Below are 15,940 nucleotides of genomic sequence, written 5' to 3' on the forward strand. Positions count from 1 at the left end.
GGTCTCCCCGTAATGTGTAGTGTGCGCCTGATAATGGCAGTCAAATATGTTTATGACCTGAATAAGATACAGTACCATGAAATTTCAAAACCACAGACAATTGCATCCCACCAGCCAATAGACGAATCCTATGCAAAAGGTATATTCTGGGAAATGTACAGCTATGAAGAAAATTTCCTTTTAAATAATAATAAAAAAAGAAGCCTGAACACATTTAGTCTAAAGCCCTCATGAGGCTTTATCCACATGATTAACATTGCAAGGAAGAAGTAGTGGGGATGAGTGCTTTCGCCCTGTGACTTCTTTCTGTATCCCTGTTGCTCTCCACATGTTGGATGGTGACTGTCTGCAGCGGGGAGCCTGCTCTACTGGTGTAGACTCACCACTCATGTTAGAACCCAATTTTCCAGCGTTCTGAAATGCATAGGGATGCTATATAAGGAGAGCAGGCTTTCTGTTGCAGTCAAAATGGGGAGGAGCACTGAATGCTGGAGCCTGGCTTATCCCTGTTGCAGGCAGTCACCTTCTAACTTGTGGAGTGGGGTGGGGGTGAGAGTGCTTGTCCTGCTTCCTTTTTCACACAGTGTTAATCTGGTGGAATAAGGTACTCCTGAAGAGGGCTTAAAATGGTTTCATCACAGAATTCCACAGGGGAAACCCAATTTCCTGACCAGCTGTAGTAGTAATGAATCATCCCATCCATGATGGAAACAGAGGACCATTTCTGTCAAGGCAGTATATCATGTTAGTTTGAAGATCTTGAGCAAGTTTTGGAATCCATAGCTTCATAGACAATTACCTTTCTTGGTGTTTTGAGAGGAAGGTGGCCCTGCTTGCATCACTGTAGTGAGGATCACTTGATGTGGAGAGGACAACGGTGCCACTTCTCTAAAACTGCAACACTAAATTGTCCATTCTAAATAATGACAACATGAGTACATCTGCTTTCTGCGACTGAAATTGAACTAAAAGGAAAATAGCCAAATGGTGGGAAAACATCATTATGGAGAGACAAGTGGCAAGAGAGAGAACTTGTTGCCTTGATGCCACTTGGCAGAGTACAAAGGCAGCCCATATTTTAATGATGTAGACATGTATTTTCTAGCCTTTTGTGTATGTGAGAGAGATGTTGCTGTGCTCCTGTTGCTCTTGAAGTTATTGTCCTTCAATTACATTCCATTCAGCCAGGGCAAAAGAAATAGCAACAGATTGTGAGAGTCTGAGGTCATAGAGAGAAAATAAGTCACATCCAGCTAAAAGGGAGCAGCTAGAGGAGGCTACAATAGCAATATAAACGCATGTCACCACATTCCTAATGGACCCCCAGCAGAGTACTCCAGGGCAGGGATGCAATCTATATGTGGGAGGGGTTTTGCAAGTCACACTTTAAACTCTTGGTCTGAAATTCTGGGGAAAGTACAGTTTCAAAATACAAAAAACAAAACTGGGACCCCAAATGATTCTAGCAAAATTGTGATTGTCTCTTCCTGCCAGAAAGAGGCAAGCTGGAAAATTTTGGATGAAGAACATTTCTGAATCAGGCCTTTTGTCAAGGTTTGTCACATGCATATGGGACGGAAGTCATGATAGAGTGTAATGAATTATTTCATTTAGATTTTTTTTTTTGCAGCACAACACTGGCTTTCTGCCAGGGCCTAAACAACTATTTCCATGGAAACTGTGGAGAAAACAGCAAATATGAGTGCAGAATGAATTAAGACAGAGGTTTCTCAGGTCTTGTTTCTGACAGTTTTGTTGCCTTTGTTCTTATGTATGTACCTTCCAAGCTCAAAGTTATGGGGTGAAGCTAGGAAAGAGAATGGGGGAAAGAAAGTGTTAGTTTATTCTCAGAGCTTGGTGTGGTTGTGTGTATCTCTCTATCTTATCTATTCATACATATATATACACACATACATATAATTTAGAGTTGTATCCTGTTATGTCCCTCCACTGATTGATTGATTCAAGTATTTGTGCACCACTTTTCATCAAGAAAAAGATCATAAAGCAGTTTCAAAAAACCCCAACAACAAAATTAACAGCACAATATAAATGATAAAATGTAAACAATTGAAATAGAAACAGGGAAATACAATGAAACAATCTATAATATAATAGCATAATACAACCTAAAGAAATGGACATATTAAAATTTAAATGTGCATTTGACTATATTTTACTTGTAGATGTTGGAATATGACCATATTTGATTGTTGTCTGGAAGTAACATGAAGTAATATAGTATTACATGACTTGCAGTAATCAACATTTGACAGTCTCTAACAGCAGGCTTACAGTAGCAGTTAGTGTTTCATCATATCTGACAGCTGACATGTAGTAGCACATGATATTTGACAGTATCGGACAGATGGTTTGCAATATAATTTAGTAAATTTGGTATTAACGTCTTTGAATGAATCAAAACATTAACATGTTTATTTCAAATTTCAGTTCTGAAAATGAGATTGGTATTTAGCATACCAATGTCAACACCAAAATCCAAATTTCAGTATGTCCCTTCCCTGGCATCCTTCTGAGAAGGGAAGAAGAGTGAGTGAGAGAAGAGGCGGGAAGGGGGACTGACAGAGAAGGGGTGGCAGAAAGAGAAAAGGAGTGCACCATCCACTTTTAGCTTTGACCTCAGCCGCTGCTGGCTTGAGCTCTGCCCTCCTCTAGCACATTGCCCACAGTGGATCACTTCGGAGGGACTGCAACTCTGGAACCAAAAAAGCAAACAAACAGACAAAAAAACCCAGGTTCCCATCTCCTGTTTTTATTTATTTATTATTTGATTTATATCCCACCCTTCCTCCCAGCAGGAGCCCAGGGCGGCAAACAGAAATGCTAAAAACACTTTAAAGCATCATAAGAAGACCTTAAAATACATTAAAACAAAACGACGTTAAAAACATTTTTAAAAAAAGCTTTAAAAGCTGTTTTAAAGGAGCATTGGGCAGTACTCAGTTAGGCCTTTGGTGTGATAAATGAGAAGGATTCCAGTCCAGTACTACAGCAGACAGACTCCAGCTGACGAAGAACACAGATTCATGTGTTGCTCTCTTTAAGCTGTGATCTGCAGGCAGGAATTGGATTGAGTCTTGTCTTATCCAGACCAATAGACCCGCTGACAGGAGTTCTGCTATTCCTCTGCTGAAGTCAGAGACTCAGTGGTCAGTGGATGCACTGCATCCCTCAGCAGCAGCTATTTTTTCCCCATGTGGCACTGGAAAAATAAGGGTGTCCATACTGTAGCAATGTTGGCTCCCCCTTTCTAATTGCCTCACTTAAGGGTGGATAGCAATACACAAATATATGGGGGGGGCAAAGGGAGAGCTGGCTTTTACATAGCACTCCTATAATGCAGGCATGTGACTTTCCATCCATGTGAGTATACTGGTGTTTACAGGGAAACAATGTAAGACTTAGCTCTCACCAGTAGCAGGTGGCGTGGTGGGGCTCACCTGACCTCTGGTTACCTAGAAGGGTGAGGCAGCAGTAAGGTCAGCCCTGTTTAAACACATCAGCGGGAGCACCAGTTTGGCCCTGTTGGTGCATTTGCACCTCACTAACCTTGCCCCTGCCTCCTCTTCCCTCCCCCTCAATGTCTTGGTAAGCAGCTGTGAAGTGACCGATTGGAGGTGAGGTGAGCCTCCCCCCCCCTGCAAACACATTAAGCTGTTCATTACTGCCTCTCACCTTAAATTAAAATATGTGAATCTACATTTGTATTACTTTTTTGGTCTAAGAAACGCTAGATGGTTCATGGATTCGTCATGATTTTGGCATCAAGAGCTGGTAGCCAGTTTTACAAAAATAAGAGCAGCTTGCTGCTAAAAGAGGGGAGGGACGGTGCTGGCACTAAAATCCATGTTATCGCCCATGTTGGAATGTTACAGAAACCTTATCGTTTCCTCTGGGATCTGAGGGGTAGTTCTGCTGACAGAGAATTTTTTATCTGGTGACTTGGACATTCTGGGAGGAGTTATGTCAGGATTTTAATCTTCGGTTGGGGAGGAAGGAAAAACAGCATGTAGTAGAGATGATTGGGGAGGCCTGCAGAATGATAGAGCTGGGTACCCTCCTCCAACTTTCTCTACCCTCCATTTGTAGCAACAGTACCGCTTGACTCAGGAAATCTGACTGAATTACAGTGTTTCTAAGAAAACATGTCAAAAGTCCTTCACCATTCAGAATTCTCCCTCCTGGTGACTGAATGGCAGCCCAGGCTTTCCAGCTCTTTCCTTGGCCTCTCATAGTCAGAATCTGCATTTTCAGAGTGTCTTTTATTTCACTTAGTGTAAATTTACTTTATTCTAGTTTAATTCTGTTCAAGGCTAACTCTAATAGCCTTAGTGACTGAAGATGGTTGTCCAGAGCTGCAACGGGGATGTGTCACCAATTCCCCCCTTCAGTGCAATCTGGTGCTGATACTCATGTGAAAAGCTACTATAGCCTGAATTATACACTATGCCTGCTTTCTCAGAGCAAGAATGATGACATCATCTGCCAGAGCACCAGGATAATCGATGGGTTTTCCTTGCCCTGGCAAGTGAACAAGATGAGGAGGCTTTCAAATTTATTGGCCTGGTTTGCACATCACTCTAAACCAAACCATGGCTTAATGTGAATGCACAGACTCCTGGGGAGGAGAATGTGACTGATTTGCTCCTCCCCATTCATTTTGCACCTGTCCTACATTGAGCTAAGCCATGGTTTGCCTTAGATTGTCATCTAAACCCAGACTCGTGACCTCGCTCTCTCCAAACTAACCACAAACTGTAATGAAGGTTTGTTCTTGGTTTATGGCTCATGGTTTGTCCAGGAGAGTTAAACCATGAGTCCATTTATACTATGTGCTAAGCATGAAGAATTAGGAGGAAGCAGCCAGAGAGTGGCACCGAAGGGAACGTGAGAGACAGCTGAGGTCCCAGGCAGAAGATCTCACCACTTCTTCAGAAACACACATTTGCTCTATGCCATGGTTTGGGTTAGTGGGACATGTGAGCCAGGCCATTTGCTAGAAGAAATTGAAGAATGAGGACAATTATTAAGCAGAGGCTGGATGCTTCTTTTTTTCTTTGATGGGGTTCCTGCCTCACACTAGCCGTTTAAATTGTACAGTGCTTTGCAAGATTCTCTGCATTTCTAATTACAAGCTAAAGGTTGAATTTCATCTTGCTAAAGATAATTGTGTTTTACAAGTTGAACCTATGCAGTCAGAAGTCAGCAGGAGTGAGTTTAATGGAGTGTATCTGCAGGAAACAGTGCACAATGCTCTGTCATCTGCTGCTTGATTGTTTTATATTTAATTAATTAAATTATGTATTTAAGAACTGGTGCCTAAGTTTGCTTTTTTCCTCTTCCCTCCTTGCCCCTTATGTGTTGTGTATTTTAAATTATAAACCTGCCTGTATTAATTGATTATACGTAACCCATTCTGGGAGCCTTTTTGGCTGAAGAGTGGGGTACAAAAAGAATTACAATAAATAAATAAATGTGTTAATAATCTTTTACTATTTTTCTTTTTTGTAAGCTGCTTTGGGAGGATCCATGTTCTTGAGAAGTGGCATGAACAAGCCACTGAAAAGCAAATTCGTCAAACCTAACTGTATGTAGCATGTTCTAGCTGAGCATGCAATTATGTGAAAAAGCCCTTTCTTTACATTATATGAGAACAATTGTTTTTAGGCTGCGTTCTTATCCGGGGTTCTTCCGTAAGATGACCAATAATGGTGGATAAGCCTGAAATCCACTACTGGTTTCCCCCTACAATAGGCTGCTTCTGGGGACTGTTAAGGTTGTATTTTAGGGGCCACACCCAGTTCAAAAGGGCCGATGGTGAGGCCCAGCAAAGTTGGCTAGTTCCCCAGGTAAACTGAGTGCAGGTGTGCAGGAGTTCCATGGAAAGTATTCCCTGAAGGTAAAAGGTTACAATACACTGCACACAGGTAGGAATACTTCAGTAAGCAGCTGGTGGAGTGCTAGACTAGAACTACATTAGCGATGGGCTTCACTACAGATTTTATGGAAAACACAGCAGCTCCGCAGCGTAACACCCAAAAGGTAACACAGCATTTGTTCAAGCTCTAATACAAGTGTTTAGTACAGGTAGGTTCTTAGCTGCCTTGGACCACTGGTCCATCTAGCTCAGTATTGCCTACAATGACTGGCGGCGGCTCTCCAGCATTTTAGACAGAAGTCTTTCCCAGCCCCACCTGGAGATGTTGGGGGTTGAACCTTTGCATACAAAGCAGATGCTCTTCTACTGAGCTATGTTGGTCAAACTACTATGCCATTACTGGGGGTTCAGGCTTATATTCTTGTCATGCTTTGTATCAACATACCTTTACTTGGCATGATTGCACTTTCTCTGTGTCTGATAGGCTGACAGCACAATGGAGTGTGGAGGATGAAGAGGAAGCAGCTAGAGAGCGGCGCCGAAGGGAACGTGAGAGACAGTTGAGGTCCCAGGCAGAAGAAGGTCTTACCACCACCACCACTACTTCTTCAGAAAGTGGAGTGTCAGCACAAGAAAGCCGGTAAGAAGTGACTGAGCCTAAAGTTATACTTCCACTTTTGTCATGTGTAACATGAAAAATAATGCTGCATACTTTTCACAGCATGCATAATTCTGCTCCAATAAATTTTAGCTCAGTTAAAGCAACAATTAATTGTTTTATTTGTGCTGTGTAGTTTTGCTTTATTTTTAATCTCGTTCTTGGGAAATGTTATTGAATGTTGCATTTTTATTGTTTTATGTATGCTGCTTTCAAATTTTATTATATTAAGGGATACAACATTTTTATAAATAAACAAATGGAGGGAGGAATCTTAGATTTAATAATGAGGAAAACATGACTGTAATCTGGTCTGCATGTTAAGGCAGCAGAGTGCAGGCCAAATGAACCAGCTTCTGTATGGGAGTTGCTCCATGGAGTACCTGGAGAAGTTACATGGCCTTGCAGGATGTTACTAACAGCCACTGAGATGGTAACCTGGGGATTCTCTGTGCGATATGAGGAATCCATCTGGTGATCTATTCTGCATGTGATACCACAGGGTAGTGCACCATTAGTAACTCACCAAGCTGAATACAGCTCACCTGCCATGCTTGGTGGCTCCCCATGGACATGATAAGCCTCCCTATTTTAGTCACCAACCTTGCAACTGCAGAAGCAAGAAGAACATCAAGAACTTGGCAGGACATAATACCTAGTTCATGGGCTATGTTCAGCTTGATGGGTCACAAGTTGGGAAAATTTGGTAAAGCACAAGCAGTTTCTGCTGGCCTCCAGATGATGACATTATGTGAAGATCCAACCTGTCTGAGATATTGGACAGCATATAACGAGATATTGCAATCTCATTATTTTAGGAAGCGTACTCATTTCCTTTAGCATTTGAGGTGGCGGTAATTGGGCTCTTGGTCACCCCTGCTGCCTGAAATGCTGAGTCTTCCTCTGTTATCCCAATATTCTAACTGTGAAACTTTAGGTATTTGCTTGTGCAAGTCATACAAGCTTTAGCAGGCTAAATACTGTGTTTAATTCTTCCAGAACATCTTGCCATAGTGAGATATTCCTACCCTTTCCCTCCTTCTGGTCAGGAAATCCCAGAACAGCAAAGAATGAGTACACAGCCTCGTGTCCTATTAATTTTGGGTGGAGTTACTTATTATGAGAACCCGTTTTCCTTGTGAGGCAAAGGCGGCGAGTGAGGAGAAATTTGCAGGGAGAAAGCAGCGGGTAGGAGGAGGAAGTTTAACTCTTCTCTTGCTTGCCAGTTCTCCCCAACAAATGCTCCCCAAAGCCATCTACAATACATATTTTTTTCTCTCTTTGCTCCAAAACTGAAAATGCAGATGAGAGGAAAGTATCTTTTGGGAGGAGCAATTACAGGGGACAGTTGGGATGGTGTAGGAATGGCTAAGTGCTCCTTCTTCCCACCCTCCAGTCCATCACTGCAGTTGCCCTCCTCAACCTCATATTATCTCAGCAAATGTGGGGATGGGATCATGTGTTTGTTGAGACCATGTCCAATTAGAAAGTGAAACCATTTAGAGGCGTATCTAACAGATAGATACTGCATGAGAAGTTAAAACAAAGAGAAAAAAACATTTCTAGTTATTTTTTAAAAAAGTTTCTGTTTTCATTATATATATATATAGTTAGCTTGATGGTTCCATTATGCTCCCCAGCCATTTCTCAGCTTTTTCCGCAGCTGCTGATCTGCCTGCAAAGGACAACATATGAATACTGGCTTTCTCTTATGTAAACTCAGCTCCCCCTTATGGTGACTCATCCTCTTCTTGTAACTCTGTTGCTGCACCAAGCCTTAATCTCCATGAAGGAATAGGCTTCTTGCAGCCTCCTTCAACAGACAGCTGTGATAACTTCCCTGTAGGTCTAGATTATGCATGCTGGACTCCCCTTATTTCATCCCTTACTTCAGAGCATCAGAACCCCACAGAATACCTTGGACATCTCTCCATGTTTGGAGGCTGTACATTTCTGAATAATGAGAGTATGGGGCAAATGGGGTGAGGTGGAGGGAAAGGCAGTGGCCAGTCTCATGGCCACCATGCCCTGTTTGCTTCCAGAGGCATCTGGCTGGTGATTGCAAGGAGAAATAATAGGCTAATACAGAAATTTATATTCTTATTTCAGAACACTACAAGGCCCAATGAAGTCTTCCTTTGAATAGATGCCAGATCTCTCCAGAATTATTTATTTTTTAACATTTTTGGTTTACCACATGACTGAGCCCAATATATATATATACATCAGTGTTACATCATGTACCTGTGAAATTCTGGAATTTCAATTATTCTGTCATTTTAGCCCCTGCCCAAATATTCCATATTATTCAAATATTTATTTTGGTATGAACGAAAAAATGCATTTTGTGTAACTTTTCCTACTTTGCGTAACACATTTTGATTGCAGAACCAGGGTTTCCAATTTGCAGAACTTTGCCTCTGCCATTGGACATAGAGAGTTATAGAGTTGCCACAGCTGCCTTGAGATCCCTTTTTAGGATTTCTTTGCCTAATCTTGTCTCCCCGGTGGGGGAGCGGGGAAAGAAAGAAAGAAACATCTAGTGTTTATTCTCACTTCCACATGATTCCAATGTATCAACATTTTAGAATTCCTACTGACTGGTATTGGAATGGAATTTAACCACCCACCACCACTACCATGCCAAACAGCAGCTAAGCAGAAAATGAGAACTGCAAGTGGGGAGAGTGCTCTTGCGCTCAGGTCCTGCTTGTGGGCTTTTCAGAGGCATCTGGTTGACCGCTGTGAGAACAGGATGCTGGCCTAGACGGGCCTTGGCCTAATGCAGCAGGCTGTTCTTGGAATTTTGCAGGCTATTTAAAAACTACGCTATCTAGCTCATTCAGAAAGCAAGTTTGCTGAAGCTATCAAATTGTTCAAGGTGGTTAAAACAAAAAGGGATTGCAAGGCGCACCAAAAGGATATTTCCAAACCAGAGCTTGGAAAAGTTATTTTTTGAACTACAACTCCCATCAGCCCAATCCAGTGGCCATGAAATTCCTAATTTCACACATACGATTCTGTAGCCAACTCTGGATCCACCTGATAGTTGTTCCATGCAGCCCACATTTAGCTAGCTTGCTAATCAGAATATCAATGGGCACTTTGTCAAAAGTTTTGCTGAAGCTGAGATATATTATATCCACAGCATTCCCACAGTCTACCAGAGAGGTTACCCGATCAAAAAATGAGATAAGATTAGTCTGGCAGGATTGGTTCTTGATAAATCCATGTTGGCTTCAAGTAATTACTGCATTGTTTTCAAGATGCTCACACACTGACCACTTTATAATCTGCTCCATAATTTTTCCAGGAATCGATGTCAGGCTGACTGGTTCCAGGTTCCTCCCTTTTGCCCTTTTTGAAGATACAACATTAGCCCTCCTCCAATCATCCACCATTTCACCCATCCTCCATGATTTCTCAGAGATAATAGGCAGTGGTTCTTAGAGTTCTTTAGCCAGTTCCTTCAACACTCTAGGATGTAGTTCATCAGGCCCTGGAGATTTGAACTTGTTCAAAGTAATTAGGTATTCCTTGACCATTTGTCTATCAGTCTCAAGCTGCAATCTTGCCCCTTCATCTTCATGTTTCCTAGGAGGGTCATAGATCCTCTATTGGGAGAAGAATGAGCCAAAGTAGGAAATGAGCACTTCTGCCTTTTCTTTGTTATCTGTTATCATTTTGCCATCCTCATTGAGTAGCTGTACTACCATGTCTTTTTTGTCTTTTACTATGGGTGTACCTGAAGAAAGCTTTTTTGTTGCTTTTGGCATCGCTGGCTAACCTCAGTTCATTTTCAGCTTTAGCCTTCCTGAAGCCATCCCCGGAATTCCACGCTACTTGTCTGTATTCTTCCTTTGTGGTCTGGCCTTCCTTCCACTTCCGATATGTGTCCTTTTTTGTTTTCAGGTCATTTCTAAGCTTTCTGTGAAGCCACATTGGCTTCTTCTGTCTTCCCCCTTTTTTCCTTGACAGAATTGTTTGCCATTGTGCCTTTAGAATTTCCTCTTTTAGAAAGTCCCACCCATCTTGGACTCCTTTTCTCATTAGGGTCGCTTGCCATGGAACCTTACTTACAATTGTTTTGAGTATTAAAATCAACTTTCCTGAAGTCCAGGGTACATGTATGGCTACTCTCAGCTTCCTTTAAAAACAAGAGCTCAAGTATAGCGTGGTCACTTTCCCCCAGAGTTGCCCTAAGTGCCACTTTGTCCACCATGTTATCTTTACTGGAGCCACAACTGAAAAGGCCCTCTCTCTTGTCACCACCCTCCTAGCTCCAGAGGGGACCTGGAGAAGGGCCTCAGAGGAAGATCTAAGGGGCCAGGTAGGTTTATATCAGCTTAGATGATATAAAAGAAGATTAGACAAATTCATGGAAGATAACGCTATGAGTGGCTACTAGCCATGATGGATGTGCTCTGCCACCATAGTCAGATGCATTATGCTTTTGAAAACCAGTTGCCAGAAGCTGTAGGAAGGGAGAGTGCTCTTGCTTCCTATGGGCATCTGGTTGGCCACTGTGAGAACAGGATGCTGAACTAGATGGACAACTGGCCTGATCTAGCAGGCTCTTCTTCTGTTCTTATGAATCTGTACAGGTGGAGTTGTAGCAGAGAAACTTGCTCCACTGGGCAAACAAGTTCCTTTTATAAGTTCATTTCTCTGGCCTGGACAGTTTCTTTGTTTGCTGGATGGACCAATCTGCATATACAAGGATGTGGTCCAAAAAAGTCCTGTTGCTATAGGAACACTTGGAGGAAAATGATCCTTCCCTCACAAGGAAGTAGTGTGTGTTAGAGTTAGCCTAGATCAGCCTTTCCCAACCAGTGTGCCTCCAGATGTTGTTGGACCACAACTCCTATCTTTCCTGACCATTGGCAATGTTGGCTGAGGCTGATGGGAGTTGTGGTCCAACAACATCTGGAGGCACACTGGTTGGGAAAGGCTGGCCTAGATGAAGCTGGGAAGACACAAAGACAGTCTTGCTCTGTGTGCTGAATCCCAAGCCATGGCTCTAGGGTGGGTCTCTAGAAGTCTGATGGGGAAGCAAGATCTGTTGGACTGTTAAATGCTGAGAAACACACACACACACCCCGATCTTGTGCTCAAGTTGTATATATGTGTAAATAAATCATATATCCTAAAGACACCACGGTCTGCACTGACCTTCATTCCAAGGAAACCAAACCCGGGGTAAGCACAGGAACCCCTGGAACTCGTAGATTGGAGTGCCTGCAACAATACATTCTGTGCAGTTCTGAGAACTCTGGATGACGTGTGCATTGTAAGACAGAAATCAGTATCAACTCAGTTACAGAATCATTTTGCATTACCAGAACTTGTTTGGACCAGAGGCAAATGCAGGTGGATCTTTCATCATGAAAGCAGTTGGGCCTAGGAAGTGCAGGGAAAAGAAAAATAATGTAAGAGTCTGTAAGCAACCCTCTCACATCCCAGTTTACTGATTTTACTTTTAGTTAGCTGTAGCCTAGGGGTTTGTGCATCTGTGTATTAAATTGCAGCTATTGTGTTTGGTCATAGCTTTGGAATGCAGTCTGTATGCTCTGAAGGCCAAATGATGGACTCTTGCCAGTTGGGTATAAGTGCTTCTTTCCCTCTCTTCCTTTATTAATGAATGGAAGAGAATATTCTACACAAACACACAACACACACACACTTTGTTTCAGACTGTATTCTGGGCGTGAATTACTTCATTCTTTACTGACAGTTGGTGCATTGGGATATTTGCATGCCAGCTAACTAGGAATCACTTTGAGAATAATTCGGAATGCATTTAAGGACATCACTCTGTTCCACTTACTGTCTTATGGCCAGATTTTCACATTTTTTTAACCATTCTTTAGCCAGATGTTCTAGACTCAGTTTGCTGATAAGCTATATTGTATTTGCTTTACTTTTGCCATCACATGAGCTCTTGAAAGAATAGAGCAAGATTAACTTTCTTATGCACCAGCAATAACTAGTTTCCAATAAACACATAACAGCCAAAGTTATATATTTTAAGTCCCATTTATTTCAGTGGAAGACTTAGGCTGCATTTCTATCCAGTTTCCTGAAGAAACCCAACTGAAGACAGTGGAACTTGCATCTTGGTACACATGCGTAGGACTGTGCTGCACTTTCCCTTAAAATCAACAGGACTTAGAGCTCAGTTTTGGCTGGATTGTGCCCACAATCCTTATAGCCAGCAACACATTGCAAAGAACTAGGCACAAGCAGCGTCCTATAATTTAAGCACCATTGTGAGTTTATATACCAAATCATATTGGTACTTTATTAATGGCCTTTGTGAACCACAAGACACACCTCTTTACCCTGGCCTTTTGACACCTGAGACATATATTTTTAGGACCTGCCCTATTCTGTGATTTCAGGTTGTTTTTTTATTGTTTTTAATGCTGTATTTTAGAATTTTTGTAACCCGCCCTGGGACCTTTGGGTGGAGGGTGGATAATAGATTTTAATAATAATAATAACCATAAGTGAAAACATGCTTCAGTAACATTTAAGCCTTGTGCAATGCCCTTAGCAACCCCATTTTCAGTAGCAAGAGTGTAATAGCCAACATAATTGCTGGGGACAAGGGGCAATAGCCTGGTTGCAAGGGAAACCATATAGCTGTTCCAGAACTTTAAAAACAACTGGCTTGATGTGTACTCCAATGGAGGGGAGGGGGAGTGCACATTCACCAAAGAATTAATAATAAAACAATATCTTAATATAAAAGATTCAGAAATACCAGAACATTGCTGGTGGTGGTGGTGTGTGTGGTGTGTGTTTAGCCTTGCTATAGTGTTCTGCAATGGAGAATACACAGCCTTCAAAGAATTAAAAAATGGAGTTTCACAAAATGGCATGGGAATGGGATGATGCTGTTGCTTCTTACTAATTAGGTCAGAAACAATCCAAACAATCACAAAATCCACATGTTCTCAATCATGTACATGCAACAACATTCCACATAGCAATCAGACAGCAGCAAATTTGCTACTGAGAGACATTTGGTATTATGGTGCAAAATAATGTGCCATGAGTGTGATATTTCAGAACAGAAGAGCAACCTTGAGAGAAGTTGAGCAGACTGTGCGCAAGAAATGACAAAGAAATTAGCATTTATCATGCTGTAAACTGAGGATGAGGGAGAGGCCCTTAAGGGAAGGGCATTCCACACAAAAAAGTGAGACAAAAGTGGGAATTTGGGCTCGTGCACATAGGAGCTTAATGTGGATTTGAAGCTGTTTCTCTCTCTCTCTTTGTGGTATCCACATGAGGTCCTTCTTCTCTTAGTTGCATCCTGCACTTTCCCCCAATTTAAATCACATTGTACCTATCTACAGATAATCAGAAAAGGAGAAATAATCCTGCATCAAAGCACTTTGTGTTCATGGTTTTTTCTTTTTCTATGGGAGATTGTTCAGGTATACAGTGACATGTCACTTGTGCCACATCCCCTGTCAACATCCCGCTTCCATTTTCTTCTCATTTGACCTCGAGCACCATTGCGTATTTCTGCCAGTTGGTGAGGGCACAAACCTGCTTGACATATTTTTCTTTTTATTTAAAGTTTTTGCTGTTTGTGCTAAATTACAGAGCAGGTCTATCCAGTGAAAACTTTAAAAATATTGATTCTGTGTTGACTTTTCCCGAAGTACAATTCCAGGCATCCACTTGTGCATGTATACTGGGAACAGCTGAGGTGTCTGATATTGACAGACACTGGATAAATCATGTGTGATTGATTTTGCAGATCATGCTGTATTGTTCCACAATGCTGCATCTAGTTGCACTCCAACTCCCATTAGCCCTGACCATTGGTCATGCTGGCTGGACCTGATGGGAGTCCAACAGCCTCTGAAGAGCCATAGGTTTACCACCTGTCCTAGGGAATAGTAGCTAAAATCAGGAGGATAGGCAACAGACACAATGATCCAGTTGGTCTGTTTGTTCTGAGTTTGCGTTGTTGTAACACATCTTTCTTTCCCTCCACATTTCAGGATTGATTGTAAGCCTTCTGGGACTTCAGAATTGGAAGAGGATGAGGGCTTTAGCGACTGGTCCCAGAAACTTGAGCAGCGCAAACAGAGATGGGCAGGGGAGGGAGCGGGAGAAGGAGAGCGGACGTGCCATGGCGAATGGAGAGAAGCCCAACAGGTGGCACCTGCCCACCGGGAAGGAAGGTAGAGAACCCTTTTCATTGCTCCAAAAGAGGTGGCAAACTGTTAAGCACCAACCGGAAGGGCTGATGCTGAAGTAGAGGTGCTGGAAAAAATGTAACCGTTCTGCGCATGTGAACTTGGAAGTAAGGCCCCTTGAATTGAGTGAGGCTTCCTTCCAGAAAAGGGTATATAGTCTGGCCACTCTCAGGACAAAAAGATCCAATTTACTGTAAGCTGCTGCTGTTATCAGGATTTTTTCCGGTCTGGGCAGATTTTTATTTGACCTTGTTTTAGTTCCATTGAATAAGAGCATGTACGCTGGGTTTCTTGTTTGTTTTAAATTGACTGGGGAAAGTAGGTTGTTTCAGCTGAGAGAGAGAAAATATCACACACCTGCAGCCAGGACAGGGCAAAGGAAGGGGAGGGGTGTTACTCAACCACCTTAATTAGGAAAACACATTTAGAGATGGTAGCTTTGCTTCCTGTTTCCCTGGAGGTTGAGGGAAACCCACAACTGTACTGTAAGTAGTCTCTTGATAGTGGGCCTTTGATCAGGATCAGACTCTAAATGGCGTTTATAGTAAAATATTTTACTTCCATCAGTGACTTTCCTCCTCCCAGTTTCAGCCTTTTGAGTTCTTTAAAAGAGTTGTTCTGGAATCTAAAGTGTAGTTGCTTTATCTCTGTTGTAGGCATCATGCATTCTGAGAAGCTATTCCTAAGATGGGGAGACTTTTAATTGTTTATTAACTTCCTTGGTGTTCTTTCTTTCAAATGGCTGGTTAGCATTCTGTAGTGGACCTTAGGGTTATAGCTGAATAGGCTGCATGGGCCTCGGTTACTGGGTGAGGGCCGCACAATCCAAAGCTATAAAGAGACAGCCCTTGCTTATGAGTTAAGAGACCAGGTTCTATATCATAGGATGCTTCTCAGGAGTATAATGTAACATTGTTGAATGGATTTGGGTGCTATCTGGTCCCAAATATAGGGTTGATAACTCTGTACTTGCTTTTTGGGCTGTGCCTCTATCAGCAGCTTGATGTGCTGATATTAGCAGGTGATAAAGGCTTCTTTCTATCCTGTGAAAAGGTTCATCTGATTCTTGCATGCTAAGCTGCCACCAGCTATCTGTCTATTTGGTTGGCATCCTTATACAAACGTGGTATTGTTGGTTCTATGCTGCTTTTGGTGTTTTTATTT

At 42.2% G+C, this 15,940-nt stretch overlaps 1 protein-coding gene across 4 annotated transcripts in view; it reads left to right on the forward strand.

Annotated features, from left to right (window-relative positions):
• Positions 1-15,940, forward strand: part of LSP1 (lymphocyte specific protein 1) — a 97,538-nt gene that overhangs the window by 56,423 nt on the left and 25,175 nt on the right. For 3 of the 4 annotated variants that reach the window (XM_061610147.1, XM_061610148.1, XM_061610146.1), the window contains exons 2-3: positions 6,384-6,539; positions 14,579-14,761. In XM_061610147.1, the coding sequence (XP_061466131.1) occupies positions 6,384-6,539; positions 14,579-14,761 (339 nt within the window). The remainder of the gene's footprint in view (positions 1-6,383; positions 6,540-14,578; positions 14,762-15,940) is intronic. The other variant, XM_061610149.1, reaches the window with a different exon arrangement.

This window comes from Rhineura floridana, chromosome 2 (assembly GCF_030035675.1).
Source record: "Rhineura floridana isolate rRhiFlo1 chromosome 2, rRhiFlo1.hap2, whole genome shotgun sequence".
NCBI lineage: Eukaryota > Metazoa > Chordata > Lepidosauria > Squamata > Rhineuridae > Rhineura > Rhineura floridana.